Source organism: Triturus cristatus, chromosome 7, assembly GCF_964204655.1.
Source record: "Triturus cristatus chromosome 7, aTriCri1.1, whole genome shotgun sequence".
Lineage (NCBI taxonomy): Eukaryota > Metazoa > Chordata > Amphibia > Caudata > Salamandridae > Triturus > Triturus cristatus.
In genome coordinates, this window is record NC_140590.1 from 1,520,622,313 (window position 1) to 1,520,643,757 (window position 21,445).

The following is a 21,445-nucleotide window of genomic DNA, read 5'->3' on the forward strand; positions in this document are numbered from 1 at the left end:
GGAACGACGATATGCTACGTATGTAATGTCTTTATGTCTCACTTGTAACTATACTGCACTGTGGAATTCCGTTTGGAGTAACCTCCTGCTACGCCTGGAGATCGATGAGTGGTGTTTATTTTCTTTTGTGTTTGCAAATTTAATAAAAATATTTCAAAAAAAAAAAAAATACAATTTTTGGGATACAGAAATCTGAAAATGAAATTTTGAACCTGCTTTATTCAGCATGAGAACTAAAGATAATAAATAACAAAAGGCCAATGGCCAGTCCAAAAGTCTCTGACATATGGGGTAGAAGAATCATGCCCATCAAGTCTTTCCTGCACAATTTCTGCTAAGGACACCTCCCCTGGGAGGGGCATCTAGGGGGCATGCCAGGCACCAAAGGGACTAAACTAGGGAGGACCTGTTTGGGTTTTGGGAGGGATGGGATCAGGAGGGATGGGTGGGTCCACTACAGTGGTTGTGTCCAATTGAGGGGGCGGTGGGTCCACTGGAGTGGTTTTGTCCAATTGACAGGGCGGTGGGTCCACTGCAGTGGCAGGCTCAGACTGAGGTGGGAGGGCAGCTGTAGTGGGAGTGCTCGGTGGAGGGGAGGTGGGGCTTGGTTTAACCTTCTTGGGGATGGTATCATCTTGAATTGTATATACAGGGATGGGGAGGGACTCTGACTTATTGAGAGTGGTTTTTATTGTTGGGAGGTACAGGGCTTGGCTGGGGGAGTCTGGGTTTGTAGAGTGGGTTTAGGAGACCGGTGTGAATTCTGGGTTAGGTGGGGCTTTGACCTATGACCTTTTCTTCTCCAAGGGGGGGCAGATTTAGGCATAAGGGCCAGGGGTGGGGCTTTGACCATTGACCTTTTCTTCTCCAAGGGGGGCAGATTTAGGTATCAGGGTCGGAGGGGTTGCCTCTTCTTTTTGGGATAGAGGCCAAGGTCACTGAGGAAGAGTTTCTGGCCAGAGGGGGTACAGGAGAGGCACGGGCAGGTGTTGTGGAGGCAGAGGTTTGTGAAGTCTGCGGAGTGTCTGTGGATGCATGTGTGTCGTCTGGTGGTATGTCCCTGGTGGTGAGTGTGCTGTCTGTCTCCTACTTATGCAAGTGTGTGGGTTTGCCTTTGTGTCTGTGCACTGCTTGTGGCTGTTGAGGTGTGTGCATGTGTGTGTCTGCATGTGCTTGGGTCAAGGGGGGTAGTTGGGACAGTGGATGGGGAAGAGGTAGGTGGGGGGAGGGGGGAGGGACTGCTGGAGCTGGGACACTGCTGCCGTCAGTATGGAGGCCAGTGCCTGATTGGATCTCTGTAGGGCAGACATGTCTGAGTGAATGCCCTCAAAAGAGTGGTATGTGCATGGAGGACGTTCAGCATCGATGTCTGCCCCACAGACATCTTCCTTAGGATGTAGACCGCCTCCACACTAAGAGCAGCAGGGGAGACAGGGGCAGGGGGGTGAGGTGCCTGCCACAAAGAAGATGGTTCCCCAGTCACAGGAGCAGCTACGGACACTGTGTCTGGGAGCAGGTGGGTGGATGGAGATGAGAGTAGTGGTGGACTCCGATGTTGAGGAATCATTTCCTGTGTCCTCCATCACCAGGGAGTCATCGCTGGAGCTTGACTGGTCTTTCGGATGCTGCAGATGGAGTTGCAGAACTCCCCTCATCCTCCCCGCCAGCTGATGCCTCCAAGTCCGAATCGGCACTGGACCCAGACTGGCAAACTGCTCCCCCTACACCTGTGGCACTGTCTTCTCCGCTGGCTGGTGCTGATACTGTGAACGAAAATGAAAAATATTTACATAAGTCATCTGTATGTACATGACACATAGGTAACATCGCAAGTCCTCACAGTTCAAACAACTACATCATTTTGACTAGTGCTATCAGCGTTTCATACATTTACATACATGGCACTTGTCAAACTGCAAGTTAACCATTTCTCCCTCACACATGTGTTTATCTGCAACATTGGGTGTATCAACATCAATTGACACAACCACACTGGCGACTACTTCACTATGTAGCAGGTGATGTATCGTCTTTTGCACCTGACGGTCTTGTGTCCTGACACACCTGTCTCATCTCCTGCAAGGGAGTATAGAGCTCACAATGGAAATAGGATTCACACAATTGAATTGAGACAGGGTATCCATTCTGCAGTACCTAGTCATCCAATTGGGAAACATTGGCTCTATTGAAACAGGTCAAATGACATCCTTGTCCAACTTTAAGCTTGCGTACTCATTGCATGAGTCATGTTACACAGTTAACAGTGATTGTGCTTGATTGTCCTGTAACTTAGGTTCTCTACTGTCAGGTCACACATCTGACTCTGATTGAGGATTTACCAAGGCAGTAGGCATAGCTAGGGTGAGAGGCACGTGGCCCACTGTCTTGTGTCATCTATGCAAAGTGTCATTAGGAAGAATCAGAATGTTGTGCACATTGTAAACAGCTCACCATTTTCAGATGTGAACAATGGTCAACACACTTCCAAGTCCAATAACTTCATCTTCACAATGCTTCTTGTGAAACACCATGCCAATGGCCCGTCTGGGTGCACTGTCTGTCTGTACAGACTATCAGTACTGAACCTCCGTTCTTCATGAGACCAGTCAACACTGTGTACCAATCCTGTCCAGACTGCAGAGGTTCCCATTTGTATGGCCCAAGTCTGAATGTCCCTCACTTCCATGAGACATATTTCAAACTTCCTACAGCTTAGATCGCTCTTCTTTCCCATCTCATTTTGTTGATTCACTTCAAGATGATGCATATTTTACACCTCTCAGGCTGACTGCGATGCATCATACGCATGGTTTACAAAGCCCCAAGTATGTATAGTCAACAGAATTTACACACATGACAACTGTTGTGAATGTGTAGCTAACACAGACCTCACATTTTCAGCCATGTTTCAACCAGTGGTTTACAAAGCCCCAAGTATGTATAGTCAACAGCATTTACACACATGACAACTGTTGTGAATGTGTAGCTAACATTAGACCTCACATTTTCATCCATGTTTCAACCAGTGACCAACCAGTGACCACCAGTGAATGGCATGTGTTGTCACTGTCAGACACTCACTCCTTTGAATGGAGAGAATGGAATCTTCCACACAATCATGTGACAGGACAGTGTGACAGATGACCAGAGTTAGCATACCTGTAATTGGCCCATGGGATACATTTCATCACACTGAGCAGCACGGCTGGGGCCTAACAGTGGCACAATGACCAAGCAAAATTCACCAATGCCTCAATCTTGATGTCACCTGCTGCAGGGATGTACAGCATGGCCTATTCACACTTGTTTGCTCCAATAACAACATGCCTCACACCACACTGAGAACAGGTCATACATTATTCAATGTGCAGGCACATGTTGGGCATTTGCATTACTCCAGAAGGTTACCTCCATGCACATGTTTCTGTGATTTGTGGTGACCACATGAGCATGGCACTATGGTCACTTCCCTGAACATAACTGAATCACATCTCCCTGATGAAAGGGGCATAACCTGGCATCAAATGATCCCTGTGCATATACACCTTACAAAACGGAACAGTAGGTTTGGATGAATTACAAACCAGTAAAAGGGGCAGCAGGATAAGGTACTGTAGCATGCATGTCCAAAAAAGTTGTGCGAAACGGCACATACTCAGTCCCTCCTTGCTGCTTTCTGGCTTAACTGCCCATCCAGGTCAGGGAAGACCACCGCTAGGATGCGGAGCATGTGGGGGGTCAGTGTTCAGTGCCCGTCCCTCTTGCCAGGATGTGACAGGCCCAGCTGGACCTCAGCAATCTTTCCAGCTACAAAGGTCCTGCCACCTCTTGTGGCAATGACAGATGCGCCGAAGCTCCAACTCCACGGAGCGCACCTTCTTGGCAATAGTCCTCCACAGTTTGGCCTTTTCATGAGCGCTGACCTGTAAGGATGACATGGTGACAGAACCTTAGTGCACATGCAACATGTTTCTGAGTCAGACATCTGTACACACTGTTCATGGTCAGTCTGGCAACAATGTCTAAGGGCTAGGCATATGGCATTCTGTGCAGTTGTCCTGGTTTCAATGATGACTCCGTCCCATGAGGACAGTGTTAAGATATTCACCCCAGTACACACACTTCTACAGCAGTGTACCTTCCCAGAACAGTTATCTACACACTTTTAAAGTTACAGATAACGTTTTACATGCTTGCCAATGAGATTACTAATGGTAGTACAGCATGGTGAGTGCACATGTTCAATGAAAATGCAGTGTGATCATCACTCACCTGCTCCTCTGGATTGCCATACAGCTGGCTGTACAGTGGCAGGAGGGTGTCCAACAGGGCCTGGTTTTCCTCCTCACTGAAAGCTGGGGTCCTGTCCACTGTACGTGCCATAGTAGCTCCCAGAGGATGTGGTAACAGCAGCAGAGAGATAGGGAGGTGCAGGAACAATGCAGGTAGTGCAGACAAGTAAAGTCTCTAGGGAACAGAGAGACATATCTAAACAGAAGAGGCGGTCTCAAATCCATGCAGCAGAAGTGATAAATTTGCATCGGTCGCATTATCGGAATCGGTCCAATGCATTACATTGCTTGCAAAAAACACGCCTACCGCAATGTTCAAAAACTCTTCATCGGACCAGGAGTGACTTTGATACATTGGTGATGGGAGGTTACTGAGTCGGTTTCCACACGATTACGATAGGAATTGAAAAGGGCGTCTGTCACCATAACAACCAACATCCAATGGTTGTGACCGATTCGGTTCGGATGGGACTACCGCATCCTTTTAATACTCACCATCGTCTGTTACCATAATAACTTACAGCCAATGGCTGTGACCGAATCAGTTCGGATGCGGCTACCGCGTCCTTTGAATACTCACCCATATCTGTCACCATAATACCTTTCAGCCAATGGCTGTGACCAAATTGGTTCGGATGTGGCTACCACGTCCTTTGAATACTCACCAGGTCCTTCCAATAACGGTCGGCAGGGCAGAAACTCCTGTAATTGATGAAAAATTGTACCTTTCAATTAATAGCTCACACTCCCATGAGAAGCTAACATTGAGGGGCACACAACACACTGTTTGTGATGCTAATACCAACATTAAGACATAACTACTCCTTTTACCCTCCTAGGCTTGGTCACAGCGCCAATCAGTTTTGGGGGATACCCAGGCTTTTCCTCACATATTCACTGCTTTGGTGGACTGTTTGACCCAGTGTGCAATCTGTGAGATTTCTGACTGTAAATCTTTTGTGTCTAAGTCATGGAAAATGCATTCACTTCTGAATGAGTAGAGCGTGACATTAAGCCGCCACACCAGCTTGTGTTTGTTATGTGATTTACTGTTGTATCTTTGTGTCCCAGACTTAAGTGGATGATGGCGTAATATGCAACACCTACACTCTTCATGTTCTGTGTATGTGATTGTATGTGTTTGTCAAACATGACAGTTTCCATCCTGTGACAGTGGTGTGCATGATTCTCATTTTCAGACGCTGTGTGTATCATGTGTCCCACATATCTGGCATTACATGATCCTATTGTGGGTACCTTTCAACCATGTAATTGTTGGCACAAACCTATCTCTTGGCTTATTAGGTAGGGGGTTGTGGACTATGTGATGCTTGATCACATGAACAGTGACAGACAGTAGAGACTTTGTACAGTACAGCACTCTAATTGCTGTGTTACCATACCTTGGTAACTTGTCTGGAAAGGGTACTAATGCTGTGATATGTATCTAGGGTCAACCTTTTTAATAGAAATGTGTATTTCCAATGCTTTGTACCTTAATTGTGTTCATATTTCATGTTCAGTTTCTTTCAATGCATTTTGCTTTGTACATTGTAAACTGACACCAACTCTGTTTGCACTCTACACATAGGTATTGCAGACAACCTCCAGTCTACAGGCCCTTCCCCAGCCTCCAGACCATGGGAGAACGTGATACCATCAGAAGATGCCATTTTACCAGGTCAATTATTGTGGAGTTGTCTCAGCAGTTGGCCCTGCATTTGCAGCCTAGACGCCCATATCCAACTGCGCTGCCCCCAAGGTGAAGGTGATGGCAGCCCTACATATTCCTTTGCCACGGGGTAATTCCAGTATACAGTGGCAACATCTGGTGGCATGTCCCAGACCAGTGGTGGCTGGTGACATTTGAAAGTGGTGGGGCGTAAAAAAAGGGTCTAAATGTGTTTTGTGTCATAGCGAGCCTGATTGACTAAAGGGGAACTGCAGGACCCTCACGCCAAGGAAATTTTGAAGAACAAAAAAAAAAGGCCCAAAGGATGCAGGTTAAACCACATTTCAGAAAGCAAGAATATTTATAAAAGTAGGTAGGATATGTAGACTTGAAATAATTAAACACATTTAAAACTGTCCCATATCGTGCTTCATTCCTGCTTGCACCCGTGCCATCCATTTAGCCTGACTGCATTATTTTAAAACAATAGGGAACATTGGCGTTAGCCGCCTGACCTTATTGCCAAAGAAAGATGAACTATATGTCACCTCAGGTCTCCAGTAGGGCCAAAGATTGGGTGGCGAAAACAGTGACCAAGTCTCCATAACCACACTCTCTCAGATGCATTGAATTAGTTATATAGCGCCACTCATACCAGTGCAGGGTGTCTGAGCACTTTGCATCACACGCATATTACACACAGACATTCAATCATACATGTGTAAATCACTGTGTAGGAAATGTTACGTAAGCCAAAGGACTAAAAGTGTAGGAGTCACATGTCATCCATACTGGTAGGCAGCATAGTTTAAGAGTGCTTGGTGTGGAGAAGCACAAACTCAGAGTCGAAAAAGAAACAGCATAGTTGGGAGTTTTCTTTAATAATAAGAATCGATTTCTAGCCAAATTAACCCTTTTTGCAACATTGATCAATGTTCTGTACTTTGCAGCGTGTATGCAGTTCTAGGATGAAAGTTAATACCTCACTATTCTATATTAGGACTAAGGACTTTAAATTATACATTGCAAGTAACCTGCTGATCTGTTTACATCTGTAATCTACATGGTACACGTTCTCTGCAGCAGGCATATTAACCCTCTGCACTAACTTCACCTAAGTCAAAACCACAACTATACAAAATGCTGATCTCTCTCTCCAGGAAGATAATTAATCACACGAGTTATCTTGACATTTATGTGAGGCATGGTAATTGCGGGGTCAAAGAAACGCTGCAGCAGGTGCTTCAAAGGCATAATAAACTTTCAAACACGGCGCCCCCAGGATTCCAGCACCCGGTGCGGTGGCACCGATCGCACCGCACTAAAGCCGGCCCTGACTGGCATTGATACGGCACCGGAGGGTCTAAAATAGTAATGAATGTACATAACTATTTTAGGCCTAAGGAGGGCCTAAAATAGTTTTGTACATTCATAACTTCACAGTAACGGCCGGCATGATGGGGGTGGGGGTCGTCACGGGGGGTGGAGGCGGGTGGGTAAATGAAAGAATATTATAAAACTTACCATCCTCGTCCTGCAATATCTTCTGGATGCGTTCCAACTCCCGCTCCGTCCTGCAACACCGCAGCTTCTGGATGCGTCCAAACTGCCGCTCCCGCCGTCCTGAAGCTCTCGTCGTCATGTCGTCATGAATGAAAGGCAGCCTCCCTCCCTCCGCTCTGCCAATCACAACGCTGAGGCGCAGTAGAGAGCGCCCCAGCCGGGACCATTTTCGCTATGTAGAGTGGGCGCCGTGGGCGGTGCTGCTCGAGGGCATGGGGGGAGTGGCTTGCCCAGTGTTGTGCATACGGACTGTTTGATTGGCCCCAGGGCCGGCCAAACAGTCCCTATGCACAACACTGGGCAAGCCACTCCCCCCTGCCCTCGAGCAGCACCGCCCACCCCCGATCAGGCACTTCTGCTTTCTCGCAGTGCGAGAAGGCAGAAACATAAATGGTAGTTATTACCATTTATGTTTCTGCCTTCTCGCACTGCGAGAAAGCAGGGGGGCGGCGCCCAAACGCCCGTATGGAGGAGCCGCCACTGAGTCTATCATAGGTACATGCTCACTTGTTAAGTGCTTTTTTCTTAAGAATGTATAAAAATGATCCATGATCCTGTAAATCCCCTTAAATATTCTCTTGTTTATGGACAAAAGAGAGATTCCCATGCCAGAGAACTTTATAGACTAAGGGGCACATGCATTAAGCTTTTTTCCGGTCGCAAACGGGCCAATTTGCATAATCGGCCCATCTGCAAATGCAAAAATGCCTTTTCTGATGCATGTACCTTTTTCCATTCGCAATTTAGGGAATCGCAATTTATGATTCCCTAAAGGCGATGCGTGTAGCCTTTCCTAAATGTGAATGTGCATTTAGGAAACGCTAATTACCATCAATTTCAAGATGATGGTAATTTGTGCATGCTTTGAAAAATTAGCAGAAATGCATTTTTCAAAGTGCTATGTGCTACACATGTGCACACTTACCTTTTTTTGGGGGGATGCTTCAGGGGGCTTTAGGTCCCCGGGCACCCTAGGATTTGCATTCACAATTTGCGATTACCAATTTGGTAATCGCAAATTGCGAATGAATGACCATTCATTCCTATGGGCCTGTAGGCCCCTAGGAATGACTGGAGTCACATTAGCTAATAGTGATTTGCAATTACCGAATAGCTATTAGCTAATGTTAAGGAATCGCAAAATGTAGTGCATAGGCATTTTAAATAGCGTTTCCTTAAAAATTGCTATTCGGTAATCACAAATGGTGAGTTTGATGCATGTGCCCCAATACCTCAACCCCAGGTATGCTATGTAGCAGGTTCATTTTCACCTTCATTTCATTCAAGGATTACACCAAGTTTGACCATCTAGCGAGAAAGATAACGCGGTCCTATAAAGCACACATACTCTACTCATAAGAATAGCCTGCTTATGATTATCATATTTTTTTATAAAGCAGTTAAAGTAAACAACCCAATGTACTGTGAATCTTATGGCATATGCTGAAGCCTTACAACAGGGTTATGATCAAGGAGAAGAAAAATGGGTTCTCTGTTGCTGCTGAATAGTACAGTTCTGTGTCCAGAACCACTAATGCTCCTAGTTGATATGAGTGTAAGGTGTACTTCCATCCTATTGTAGGGCAGTTTATTTGATCAAGTAAATGACTCAAAATAACTTTTGAACTGCACAAATTAGTTCTAAGTGCGTCTACAAGCAGATTTTGGATGATGAACAGTATATTTGCTCACCTTGGCTTGTTGAGAAGCTAAACCTTTGCTCGTATTGACATTAAACTTTTAAACTATCTCTCCAATTTGAATCTTATTTTCATAAGCTCCCCAAGAATCTGCCATCCCTACCCATAAATAACCCAAGATTATGTAAAGTGGGGACATCATTCTGCTCTGCTCACCGCATTCCAGCACCCCACAGCTCAAGGGAGTCTTCCATACCTGCCTTCTAGCCCTGGTGGGACCGGAGTCCCAGGGCACGACAGACGCTTCTCTCTCATCTCACAGCGCCAGCAGTAAAGAGGACTACAAGTCCCAGAAACCAGTTCGCCGCCCACAGCTGCCGCCAGTGAGGGGGAGGCGTTGCCATCGTGCTTAAAGCGGTGCCTCTCCCACGCGGCACGGGACCTGCGCGGGCCGTGCCTGGGCCAAGCCCGGGCCCATCCTTGCCCATCATCGCCAGGAAGAGACAGGGCAGGGCCACCCCTCTTTCATCTATCACCTGGAGTTTGAGAAAGGCGAGGGCTACTCATGGACACAAGAGGTACTGTTTGTTTGCCCACCGTACGTGTATTTACCCACAGAGGAAAATTAGACTTTGCTTGAAATTCAGTGAAGTAAAACTGAGAAGCCCATTTATCTAACAGGGTGTATTTTTTTTTCTCTTATAGGAAAACGAAAGAGCATGGAAGGTGGAGGAGGGGGGTAGATGGTGACAACGCTGGCAGAACTCGTAAAGGGAAAAAGGCCAGAAGGATAACCAAGAAAGCTGGCAGCAATTGTGTACTTGACCGGATAGACACACTAATTGAGGAATGCGAGGATATTCTATTATCTGAGCCAAGTTTGCATTTAGATAGGGACAAGGCCCCTCCTAGCACAGCTGAATTGTTGAGGGAAATACCACTTAAGGGTCTCGCTATTTCTGCTATGTTCCTAAAGCACAAAAAAGGTTCGAAGGCCACTGGGGGGCGAAAGAGAAGTGAGAGAGAGAGGAGTGAGCCCAGCGAGGATGAGCGTCTTGGCTGGTAGCATTGTTAGTCCCCCTCCTAACTGATAGTAGTCAACCCCAAACTTATGAACCCATAGTATCCTGCTCAAATAGGTATGCCATATTGTTAGACACCCAGGAGGAGAGTAACACACAGCTGCCTGATTCACCACCTGAAATACCACCTGAGATAACTGTTGACCCAGTTGTTAATCACACTCTGACTCTCCAGGACTTAGCTCAGGTGGTATACTCACTGCGGGATGAATTAGGAACTCTGAGGACATTGATTGATAATCTAACTTCCATTATTAGACACATAGCGGGGCCCGAAAACAAGGTAGTGCAATCCCTGGAGATAACTCCACCCCACCTAGTCAATCTACTGTCCAGGCAAATGTATCTGGTTCGCTAAACGCTGCTGGGCAGCATAATGTTACTGCTTTGTATAGTGAGGTGACCAAACAGAAAAAATGTATATTACCATACTCCACTACTAACAAAACAGCCCCTACTACACCAAGCAGTTACAGGCCCCCAAATGTAGAAACACCAAGAAAGTACTCACTGCTCAACAGGAGCAAGAATACCTGCTTATCTGCAAACCAACAGTATAGCAATGTGGAAAGGAGCGGGGACTTGAATGTAGTTAAAGCACCTAATAATAACAGAATATATATGGTGAATGTTCCTAAATTAGATCCTAGCAAAAGTATAGAAAGTGCAGACTCTCTGACCAACAAAGCGATCCATTGGATACGCCATGTGAGGGGATGTCGATCTGTGATCAGGAAAGACATCATAAAGGCGCGTAGGCTTATCTCCACCACTGATCGTTTAGATTGTATTGAACTGACCCTTCAGAGGGAGGAGTTGCCTGAAAACCTGTTTGCTCTTGAGTTTAGAACATGCCCTCCTGCATATTCTTCTATCCAGCTAAGGAGGCTTCCACCTGGCAGTCAGTCTAACCACCATCCTGGGCAGCCCGTGGCTTGCAGGGTGGGTAACTCCACGCTAGAATGCAATGACTGACTGGTGGAAGAGCCTGGGCCACGCACTGGTGGAGCTGATGACTTAGTAGTCCCAAGGGATAGCCACTTAGCCACTAATTCCAACAGCACTTATAAATCTGTAATGTCTACTGAAATATGATCCTCGTATCCTCCTTGTTTAGTGAACCAGCATGAGCTTAGAAATAATCCCCCGGGGCCCATAAATGAATCACTGCACACTTGTTATGCTTCCACAAGGGGCTCACTAATGTCATGGAACATCGCAGGTCTGAGTTCAAAACTTATGTCTCCGGAATGGCTTGCTTTTATTAATGGTTTTGATATTAGTTTTTACCAAGAGACATCGCTGTTGACACCGCAATACTGTGCAGGTTTTTTAAATGATCATGTCCCAGCGGTAAAAGGAGCAAAAGGTCGGCCTGCGGGTGGTTTAACTATATGGATTCGCCAAGATCTAGGTGTAAGCATTAGGGAACTTCCATCTAAGAGCAACGATATACAGGTGCTAAGACTAAACCTAGGCCCCCTAGAGAACGTTGACATCTACAATGTCTATGTGAGGGGAACGCGAGGGGGCAAGTCCCAAGTTTTAAACTGGCGCCGGTTGTGGACCACACCGGAATTGATATCGTATGCAGGGGGATTTTTGGATGTAATAAAATCCGATAACTTTCACAAAATTGGCTGGCTACGGGGAGTCAGAGACGTTCTAGTGGATATTGGCATGAAAGTGCTCTTGGAGGACCCAACCAAGGCCTGCTTTCCCTGGAAAAAGATCCTAAAAGAAAAGTGTTGGGAGATGGTTACTTATAACACTGAGAAATAGTGATTCTACCTCTCTGACAGGAATCTTTTTGGAATTTAAACCTATTCCAAGACTTGAATCATATTGGGACACCATAACCAAACCACTGGACAGGAAATTGTATTTTCAGTTGAGGGCAGGTGCACTGTCCCTAAGATTTTTTACTTCTAGGTGGTCTCCCTCAAGTGGTAATAAGTGTCCCGCATGTGCGGCCCACAAAGAAACAGTCCCACACATGCTTTTTGCCTGCCCTGCCTATGTAGCCCCATGACCGGTCGGGCCGAGACCTATATGCAAGCTGCTAGGTATTAGGAAGAGGAAGGATTATACGCACTAGTACCTCATCAACTATCTCAATAGCAGTTCCAAAATATCTTGGGTGGATGTGGGTAATAAGGCTGAAATCAATGCCTGTGTGAAATGTTTTTGCAAACTGTGACTAGTTAGTACATTGACCCAGTATTGTAAATGTCTCCCTCTTACCCAACTTCATCCAGCTTTTCTTTAGTGCAGGCCTGAATTACCAGAGATGAAGTTGTCCGTATTGGGTTCCTATGAACAAAAACTTTCTACAGTTTTATCATCTGTAAATATGAAGTCTTTTAACTAATTTTCCACAAACAGGATTGTTACATAATCTATGTACGACATTTTTTAATGTATATTTATTGATTGTTTTTGTAATGTGCTTTTATGACTATGTGTCGAATAAAGCTTGTTTGGAATTGGAATTGGTAGGAGAGACATACAAGGTCTGTATTTCCAAACTGAATCAGCATTGTATATGATTGGGAGAGTGTCCCATTCATCCCAATTCCTTCTCAACCCAGAGTAGAGTGCGAACTGCCCAGTCAACTAATATTGGTGGAAAGTTAATCTCTGGGTCAGAGATAAGAGAATGTCATACTCTTAGGGAATGTACGGTGGATGTTCATTAAATATGCACACCCCTATTACCATGCTTGACCCTCATCAAGAATGTCTATGTCTAACTAATGGTCAAGTCCATTATTAGGGGCTGACCCTGTGCCATTTGGAGCAGACCAGCCTAATGCTTCATAACTTATTTCTGCAAAAGATACCTTGCCCAATTTTGCTTCCTTTGTTCCCACATGTCGGGACTTTCACTTTTTCTCGGATCGGTGGATTTCCCTGGAGGAGAGCGAGAAAATAGCTAAAAAAATAAAAATGTAGCAATTTAGAAAGGACATAGGGAGAATGTGATGTGGAAGTACGTGTGTTTCTTTCTAACATCTGCATTACCGAAGGGTTTATTGTGCCAACATTACCTTCTTCACAGATTTCAGCAATCGACAGGCATAAAAAGGAATTTTTTTTCACCACAGGACTTTCTAATTTCCAAGGGGTGGCATTTACTTCCTATTTTTCTGTTTTCTACCTACTTGCAGTTTTTGGGGTAAAAAGGTGTGAAACTTATGGGCAAACCTGGAAAACCCTGTGCATTTCTGAAAAGTAGATAAAATTCTGAATTCAGTAAGGGGTCGTCGGTGTAGCTTGCTTATGGTCTACCAAAATAAACTAACTGTTGAATTCAAAAATAAAAGAGGGAAACATAGTAATAGGTCACAATGCATTAATTTTGTAATATTTTGCCCATTGGATGATCTTCAAAAGTAATAATTTATAATGTCTGTCAGACTTTTCCAGAGGCAGGTATATAGATTGTGTCTCTTGGTTGTCCAAAAACACATGATACCCAGAGCCATACATTCTGCTGCAGCTTATAATGACTTTTCATTGTGTCCCAAAAAGCATCAATTCATTTAAGTTACATTTAATAAACGAAAAATGGGTATGAAGGAAAGCTATGCATTTTTTAAATATGTCCAAGAATCCGAGTTTAGGAATAGTGGTTATTCGTTTGACTCTGAATTTGGTGTTAACCATAATATCATGTGCATCAGAGGGTGTTGTACAAAATGTATTTTCTTGCAATATGACTTACATAAAATGGAGAGAACTTCAACAGATCAAAATAAACGTTCTTCTATTTTGTTTTTCCACATTTCTCTCACTAAAAACAGCACCCCACTTGGGTGAGATGGCCTGTCACCCAGGAAAGACTCCAAAACACAAAGTGGAAAGTTGTTCTTTTTGAATTTCAATATTTTTGCGGATGGTCTAGCTGCAGTATTTGGGCTCAGGGTTGGGTGGCATCCTGGGAAATACCAGGCATTCCTTAAAACTAGACACCCAAGGCAGTGCAGGGTGGTGTGGCTTGCAAAGGTCCAACTAGCTGTCTTACCCAGAATGGGTGGTATGAAAGAGGCACACATGGCTGAACCACACATGCCTCTACAACGCCGTCCTAACCACAAATGTGTCTAAACCACACATTCCTTTACCACGCAATTTCATGGTAAAGGCATGATTAGTGAAGGGATATGCATGGTAAAGATTACTATTACCCCAATCTCCCCCTCCCTGCCCTAAGCCCTAAAATCCTATCCCCCTACCTCGTCCCCCCACTCTGAGGCCTAAAACCTACCCACCCTTAAAACTACCCCTTATCCTTCCCAGCTCTGAGGCCTCAAACCCTCCCCCTTACCAAAAACTACCACAATCCCAGACTCCCCCACCCTGAGCCCTAAAACGTACTCTGCGTTGTCTTTAAATCTACCTCTACCCCTTCCACTGCCCTTAGGCCTAAAACCCTGCCCCCCATTAAATAAACTACCCAACCCCCCTTTCCTGAGCCCTAAAACTGACCTCATCCCTAAACACTACCCCAAACCCTGCCCCAGCCATTAAAATCACCTTGAGCCCCTCCCCTCCCCTCCCCGTCCCCTCCCCCTCCCCTGTGTCTTAAAACTAACCCAGCCCTTAAACCTCCCCCAAACCTTTCCCCAACCCTTTAGACTACCCCACCTCCTCCCCCCGCCCTGAGCCCTAAAACCCTGCCCTTTCCAAAAAACACCCAACACCCCCACCCTGTGCCCTAATAACCACCCCTGCAGCCAGCCCAACTTACCTGTCCGCGTCCAGAGCTTCCTGTTCTGATGCTTCCTCTTCTTCTCCTTGCCCTTCTGAACACTAGACCACTATTTGCCTTAGCCATGCATATGCGTGGTTAAGGCAAGTGCGTGATTCAGGCAAGCATGGTTACTCTTGCGGGTAAATCGCATGGGTGGCTCAGCCCGCGTTGTAAAGGCCGTTTCCCCTCAGAATGCCCTGCAGATCCACGTTTGGATAAAATCACAGATTTTCTTCAGATTCATGTGATAGCATTCTGGTATTTGCAAGAAAAGTCCTACCACCCACCTTTCTCCCAACAAAAGGGTCTATTGTCCATGTCAAGAAAGGCCCAAAAACAAAGTGGAAACATCAAGATTTTCCTCTTGAATTTCAATAATTTTTTGTTTGGGGGTACCTGCAGTATTTGGGTCGAGTACAGAGGAAAAAGTACTGATAGCAGACATTTCTGAAACCAAAACACTCAAGGGTGTCCAGGGTGGTGTGCCTTGCCTGGTTCCCAACACATTTGCTTAAAGAGAAGGCCCTGCAAACAGCAAACTTTGGCTGAAATTATGGATCAGATTTCCTGTCATATATATACTGAAAGTCCTAGAATCTGTGAGTAAAGACTGCAGTCCTATCACCTAGCGTTCCCAAACTTCTCCCAATGAAAATGGTACCCCACTTGTGGTGGCGGGCCTATCAAAGAAGATAGGCTAGGTTCCAAAATGCAATTTGGTGATCAAGATTATCCGTTGGATTTTCATTCTGTCTGGGGCTATGTTATTTGGCCCCAAGGCTGGGCAGCACCCAAGGAAATCTACCAATCCAAGAAATGTTTGAAATCTAGACACCTGGAGAGTCAGAGGGTGTGGCGTGTGTGGTTGTTCCTGTATTTTCCTATCCTTAATGCTTAGCAAATAGCAAACTTGTCCTAAACCACAGATTTTACTTACATTTATGTGGTGGAAATTTCTGGTATCTGTGATGAACAACAAAAGTCCTGTGACCCAGCATTCTCACACTTCTCCCAATTTAGACAGTATCCCACTTGTGTGGGTGGGCATATCATCAGCAACAGAGAAGGTCCCAAAATGCAAATATGAGACATCTAGAATTGTCCTTGGAATTTTAATTATTCTAGGGAGCGTGTTAGATAAAATCATAGATTTTCCCCATATGTGTGATGGAAAGTTCTGATATCTGCATGGATCAATTAAAGTCCTACCATCCATCCTTTCCACACTTCTCCCGATAAAAACTTGAACCCACTTGTGTGAGTGTTTTTTTTGTCTATGACAGGAAAAGATCCAAAACATAACATGAAGATTTTCATTTTGAATAACAATTTTTCTTTTGAGAGTAGCTGTGGTAGTTGGGCGCAGGATTGGCCGCAGCCAAGGAAAACTTAACAAACAGGACACCCAGGGAAGTCCATGGTGGTGTGGCACTTGTGTCTCCCACTACTTTTCTTACCCAGAAGGTCCTGCAAAGTGCAAACTTTGGATGAAATCAAAGATTTTCCTCACATGTCTGTGTCGGACAGTTACAAATTCTGCAAGGATTGACGAACTCCTACCAACCAGCGTTCCCACTCTTCTCCAGATGAAAATGTTATGTGTGGGTGAGTCTTTTGTCTGCTACAGGAAAGTCTCCATAATGCAACATGAAAACATCAAGATTTTTCTACTGAAATGCAATCCTTTTGCTATTGTGGGTCACTGCAGTATTTGGTATTGCAGTCTTCCAATACCCAGAAAAACCTACCATCCCAGACATTTCTGGAAATTAGACACCCAGAGGAGTATAAGGTGGAGCGGCTAGCTTGCCACTACTTTTTCTTACCCAGAATCGCCTTCAATACTGCAAACTTTGGTTAAATCACTAATTTCCCTTTAAATTTTGTGATGAAATGTTCCTGTCTCCATGGGAATTGACACAACTCAGTTCTCACCCCGCTAAATGAAAATGGAACCCCACTTGTGTGGGTACTTCTTTTGTCAGCAACAGGAAACGCCACAATTTGTTTTTTTTTATTTCACCCATTTTGCATTTGGGGATCATTGCAGTATTTGGGCATAGGTTGCCTGGTACAGAGATAAAACTACTAATTCAAGACATTTTTCAAAACTAGAGATCAGGTGGGAGTCCAGGGTGGTGTGGCTTGCTTGATTTCCTCTGCAGAATGCTCTGCAAATGAAAACTTTGGCAAAATCTCATATTTTCCTCACATTTATGTGATGGAAACTTCTGGTATCTTTGAAGATCAATAAAAGTCCTGCCACCCAGAGTCCCAGATGAAAACTGTACTCCCACTTGTGTGTAGGGCTGCTGCCTGAGATATGAAAAGCACCAAAACACAACATGGGACATTCAAATTGTCTTTGAATTTCAGCAATTTTGTGTTTTGAGGAACCAGCAGTGCTCGGGACTTGGGTTGGACACCTACCAACCACAGATATTTCTGAAAACTAGACACCCAGGCGAGTTCAGGGTGGCGCGACTAGCATGGATCACACTGTGTTTTCTTACCCAGAATGTCTTGCAAGCATCAAACTTAGTCTAAATTCAGAGATTTTACTCACTCTTCTGTGAGAGAAAGTTCCAGAATCTGTAGGGATCCACAAAATTACTACCACCAACCATTCCCAGACTTCTTCTGATAAAAATGGTACCCAAGTTCTGTGGTGCACCTATTGCCCACAATAAGGAAGGCCCCAAAATACAACAAGGAAGCATCGTATATTTGCCTTTCAAATTCACAGATTCTGGCAATGTGGACAGCTTTGGTATTTGGGCTCAGTCTCGGCTGACACCTAGGACTCCCTACAAACCCCCAGACATTTAAAAAAACAGCATTCCGAGGTGAGATCTTGATTGTGTGACTTGTGTGGATCCCTCTTTGTTTTCGTACTCAGAATGTACTGTAAACTTCGAACTTTGGCTAAAATCACATATTTCCTCAAATGTTTGTGGGAGAAAATTCTGAATTCTGTATGAATCCACAAAATTCCTAGCAACCAGGATTACCACATTCATCCCAATGAAAACTGTACTGCATTAGTGTGGCTGGGTCTAACGCCTTTTACAGGAAACGCCCAAAACTCAACAAGGAAACATCAAGATTTTGCTTTTCAAATTGACCCATTCTGACAGTGTGTGTTGCTACAACCTTTGGGCCCAGGCTCGGCAGGCATCTAGGAGAACCAACCAACTGCACAACTCTCACACTTCTAACAGTATATCTGCCACACAGTGTAGGCAAAATGTATGTACTGGTTCTGTACATATGGAATCTATCCTCCAATACAGACCTTCCGATTCTTATCTTGTAACGTTTCTTCAGTACAGGCATTACTGTGATCCTACTCAGTCCTACATCAATCAGCAATCTAAAATCTCTTGATGGCTAAAGCATTCTGCTCGAGACTTGCAGATAGAAAGAGTGTTTAGGCACCAAATTATGCCAAAGAACAGATGTGGTTATCAACAGGCCAGCTGTTTCTGTGTCACACACAAAGTTGTTTCTGGTTTTGAGGACCCTTTCCTATTGTAAAAATGGTGAGTTCTGAGGCCAAATAAGAACAAAAAGAGAGCGAGGAAAAAGAGAGAAAACTTTTCCTCTTCCCCAATAGTTCTGAGGCCATCCTGCTTCAGCTACTAGAAAAAGTGATGATTTCATGTTTCTAGACTAAAAGCAGGGAAAGTAAAAGATCAGACCTCCTACAGTAATCATGGCCCAAGGTCAACAAGAAGCTGAGTTTTGAGGCAATCCTAGATTTTTTAATCAGTAAGCGTCTACTTACATATCTATAGCGTGGACCAGTTATGATGCCTCAGATAGGTAATGGAAGCATGCTTTTTTTGTGAATACCCTCTGTATACCCTCTAATTGGTTGGAAAGTTCCATAAGGGATTCCCCACCAAACCAGTAGTACGGTTGTTGGAATTTGCATGGTGGGAAAACTATCATGACTCATCAAGTTAACACTAAAGGTCAGAACAGATCAGGTGGAAGAACAATACGCACCTGCGCGCTACGAGAGGTACTTTACCTGAGAACACTTATTTTAGCAGCCTACACAGCAACCCTACACACTCACCTACTCCCTGCTGACGAGAGGCAACTACCTCGAAACACGTGTCCAGGGATGGCTAACGCTACACTTACTTGCACTCATGACTCGGGCATAGGCGTACCCGCCGACGCTGACTTCAAGGACCACAATTCTTTGGGGCAACACGCTGGTAGGTAGAGCAGTGTGCGACCAATTGGACTTTTGTTAATATTCAGGCTCCTTGAGCCGGTGGAGCTGACGAGCTCATGGTTACGCACCTGCGCGCTACGAGAGGTACTTTACCTGAGAACACTTATTTTAGCAGCCTACACAGCAACCCTACAAACTCACCTACTCCCTGCTGACGAGAGGCAACTACCTCAAAACACGTGTCCAGGGATGGCTTACGCTACACTTACTTGCACTCATGACTCGGGCATAGGCGTACCCGCTGACGCTGACTTCAAGGACCACAATTCTTTGGGGCAACACGCTGGTAGGTAGAGAAGTGTGCGACCAATTGGACTTTGGTTCCCTTACGCTTGGTTCACTCACTGTATTTTGCCTTTCCTGCGTGTAGTGCTAGAGGCACTACTATAGTCTGACACCATGTGATGACCTTTGACTACAATCATTTTAATTGACTTTGGTGTGTTATTTTATCCTAGTCTGAATGTACGACGTCCTGCATATGCCTTGTTTCTCTTGACAATTTCTTCTCGTAGTTTGGAAGTGGGAAAAGTCACAGTAGAACATCCTTGCCAAGAACAGAACGTTTGGGGATGTGCATTTGAAAGCATGAGAGAAAGAGAGTTGTGGAATGTACATTTTGATCTCTAAGTGCAGTGTTATGAGCAGTGGTGCACAAATGTGCACTGTGTTATACATTGAGAGATCAGGTATGTGATGCTATAGGCAGTGGTGCATAAATGTGCATTGTGTTGGATATTGGGAAGTATTATGAAGTTCTTACTATTGGCTTTGACATGGCCTCATGTCATCCTGAGTTCTGACTCTGCCTTGCTTGAGCTTTTCTGTGCGCACAAACAGGCCCCCAGGGTTAATCACGTTCAAGGTTTGCTTTGTGAGAGATTGTTTAATGTACCCTGGAAGGCTTTCGTAAGCTTTGTTAAGATAAAGGCTGGAACATGTGAGAATGTAGAGGGAACATGGGAACTTTTCTTGCTGTGGAATACGTGCCTGGAAACTAGCAGTTCCAGTAAGTTTCCTTGGCGCAGAGGGAAAGACTCTCGAACCTTCTAGTGTGTTTTGAGATTATAAAGCTGAGGGTTGTTGACTTAGAAACTGGGATTTTGGAATCCGAATGGGGACGGACACGTCTACTTCGGTACAGCGGAACCCTGGTTGCTGAGGCTCTTACACCCGGTTGTAAAATCCCTTGGTCTGGTGTGGGCTAAGATGCAGTGTTTGCACCAGGTGAATTGTTTGAGTTTTGATTATTGCCATCGTGATGTGTGGCCCGTGGCTTTGATCTTTTGAGGTGTTTTCTTTGTGATGTGTGAGAGAGTCGGAGTACACATCCAAAGTAATTCTTTGATGTATTTAGTGTATATATATATATATCTTTCTGATCTCTTGTAGGAAGTCCAGTATTATTTGCTTTAGTTTTATCTCATATTATTTGCTGCTTGTATTTCACATTATTATCCATGCATTTAACTGTTGCATTTACCAAGTGTGTTATTATTGCTTGCATATAAATATATATCTCTATATAAATTTCAATGTGGTTCATTTGACACCTGGGGAAGCCTTCTGTTAGAGAGCATTGCATAAATAAAACCCCAAGCCTTATTCTAAAAAGAGAGTCTTTGCATTTTGTAAAGTGAAACCCTTTTTTAGGTGTTGTGTTTTATGTCTCTAGCCTGATGCTCCAGTGATCACTGGAACCAAGCTATACCCGGTTAATGCTCCCTAACTAGGGCACAACCGGTCCTGGGGTGCTTGTGTTTCAGTTCAGGGAGGACCTAGCCTGGAAGTTTAGGCTGGACTATTACTAATGAAGCAGGGCCAACACTGATTTGTATATGGCTGGGTCCAAACTAAGGTGGCATGGCATGCAAAATAACGATGGACTGGGGTGCAGCCCCGAGTAATTACCGGTGGCTGAAATTAATTCAAGCATTCCATCCATCTCTTTTTTGTATACTTTAGTGTGCCCACCATAGCTGTTATTGATCTTAGGATGTACAAGGAGACCACCCCATGCTCAGGACCACTGGGTACTAATTGAAAACAGCGAGGAAACAAGCAGAAGAGAAAGATCTGAAACCTACGGTAGTGGAGCTCTTCACAGAATCACGGCAGGACCATGTGGAGTGTTTAAAACAAGTCAAAAACTATAGAGGAAGGTAAAATCAAAGAGAAAGGAGAAACGACA

General features: G+C 44.7%; 1 protein-coding gene across 1 annotated transcript in view; it reads right to left on the reverse strand.

The window, feature by feature from the left end:
• Window positions 1-298: 298 nt before the first annotated feature.
• Window positions 299-21,445, reverse strand: part of LOC146812284 (myb-related transcription factor, partner of profilin-like) — a 34,651-nt gene continuing 13,504 nt past the window's right edge. Inside the window, exons 2-5 of the mRNA XM_085614574.1 lie at window positions 4,958-4,994; window positions 4,273-4,467; window positions 3,656-3,923; window positions 299-1,763 (exon numbers count right to left, since the gene is read on the reverse strand). Of these exons, the coding sequence (XP_085470700.1) occupies window positions 3,792-3,923; window positions 4,273-4,467; window positions 4,958-4,994 (364 nt within the window). The 3' untranslated portion in view covers window positions 299-1,763; window positions 3,656-3,791. The remainder of the gene's footprint in view (window positions 1,764-3,655; window positions 3,924-4,272; window positions 4,468-4,957; window positions 4,995-21,445) is intronic.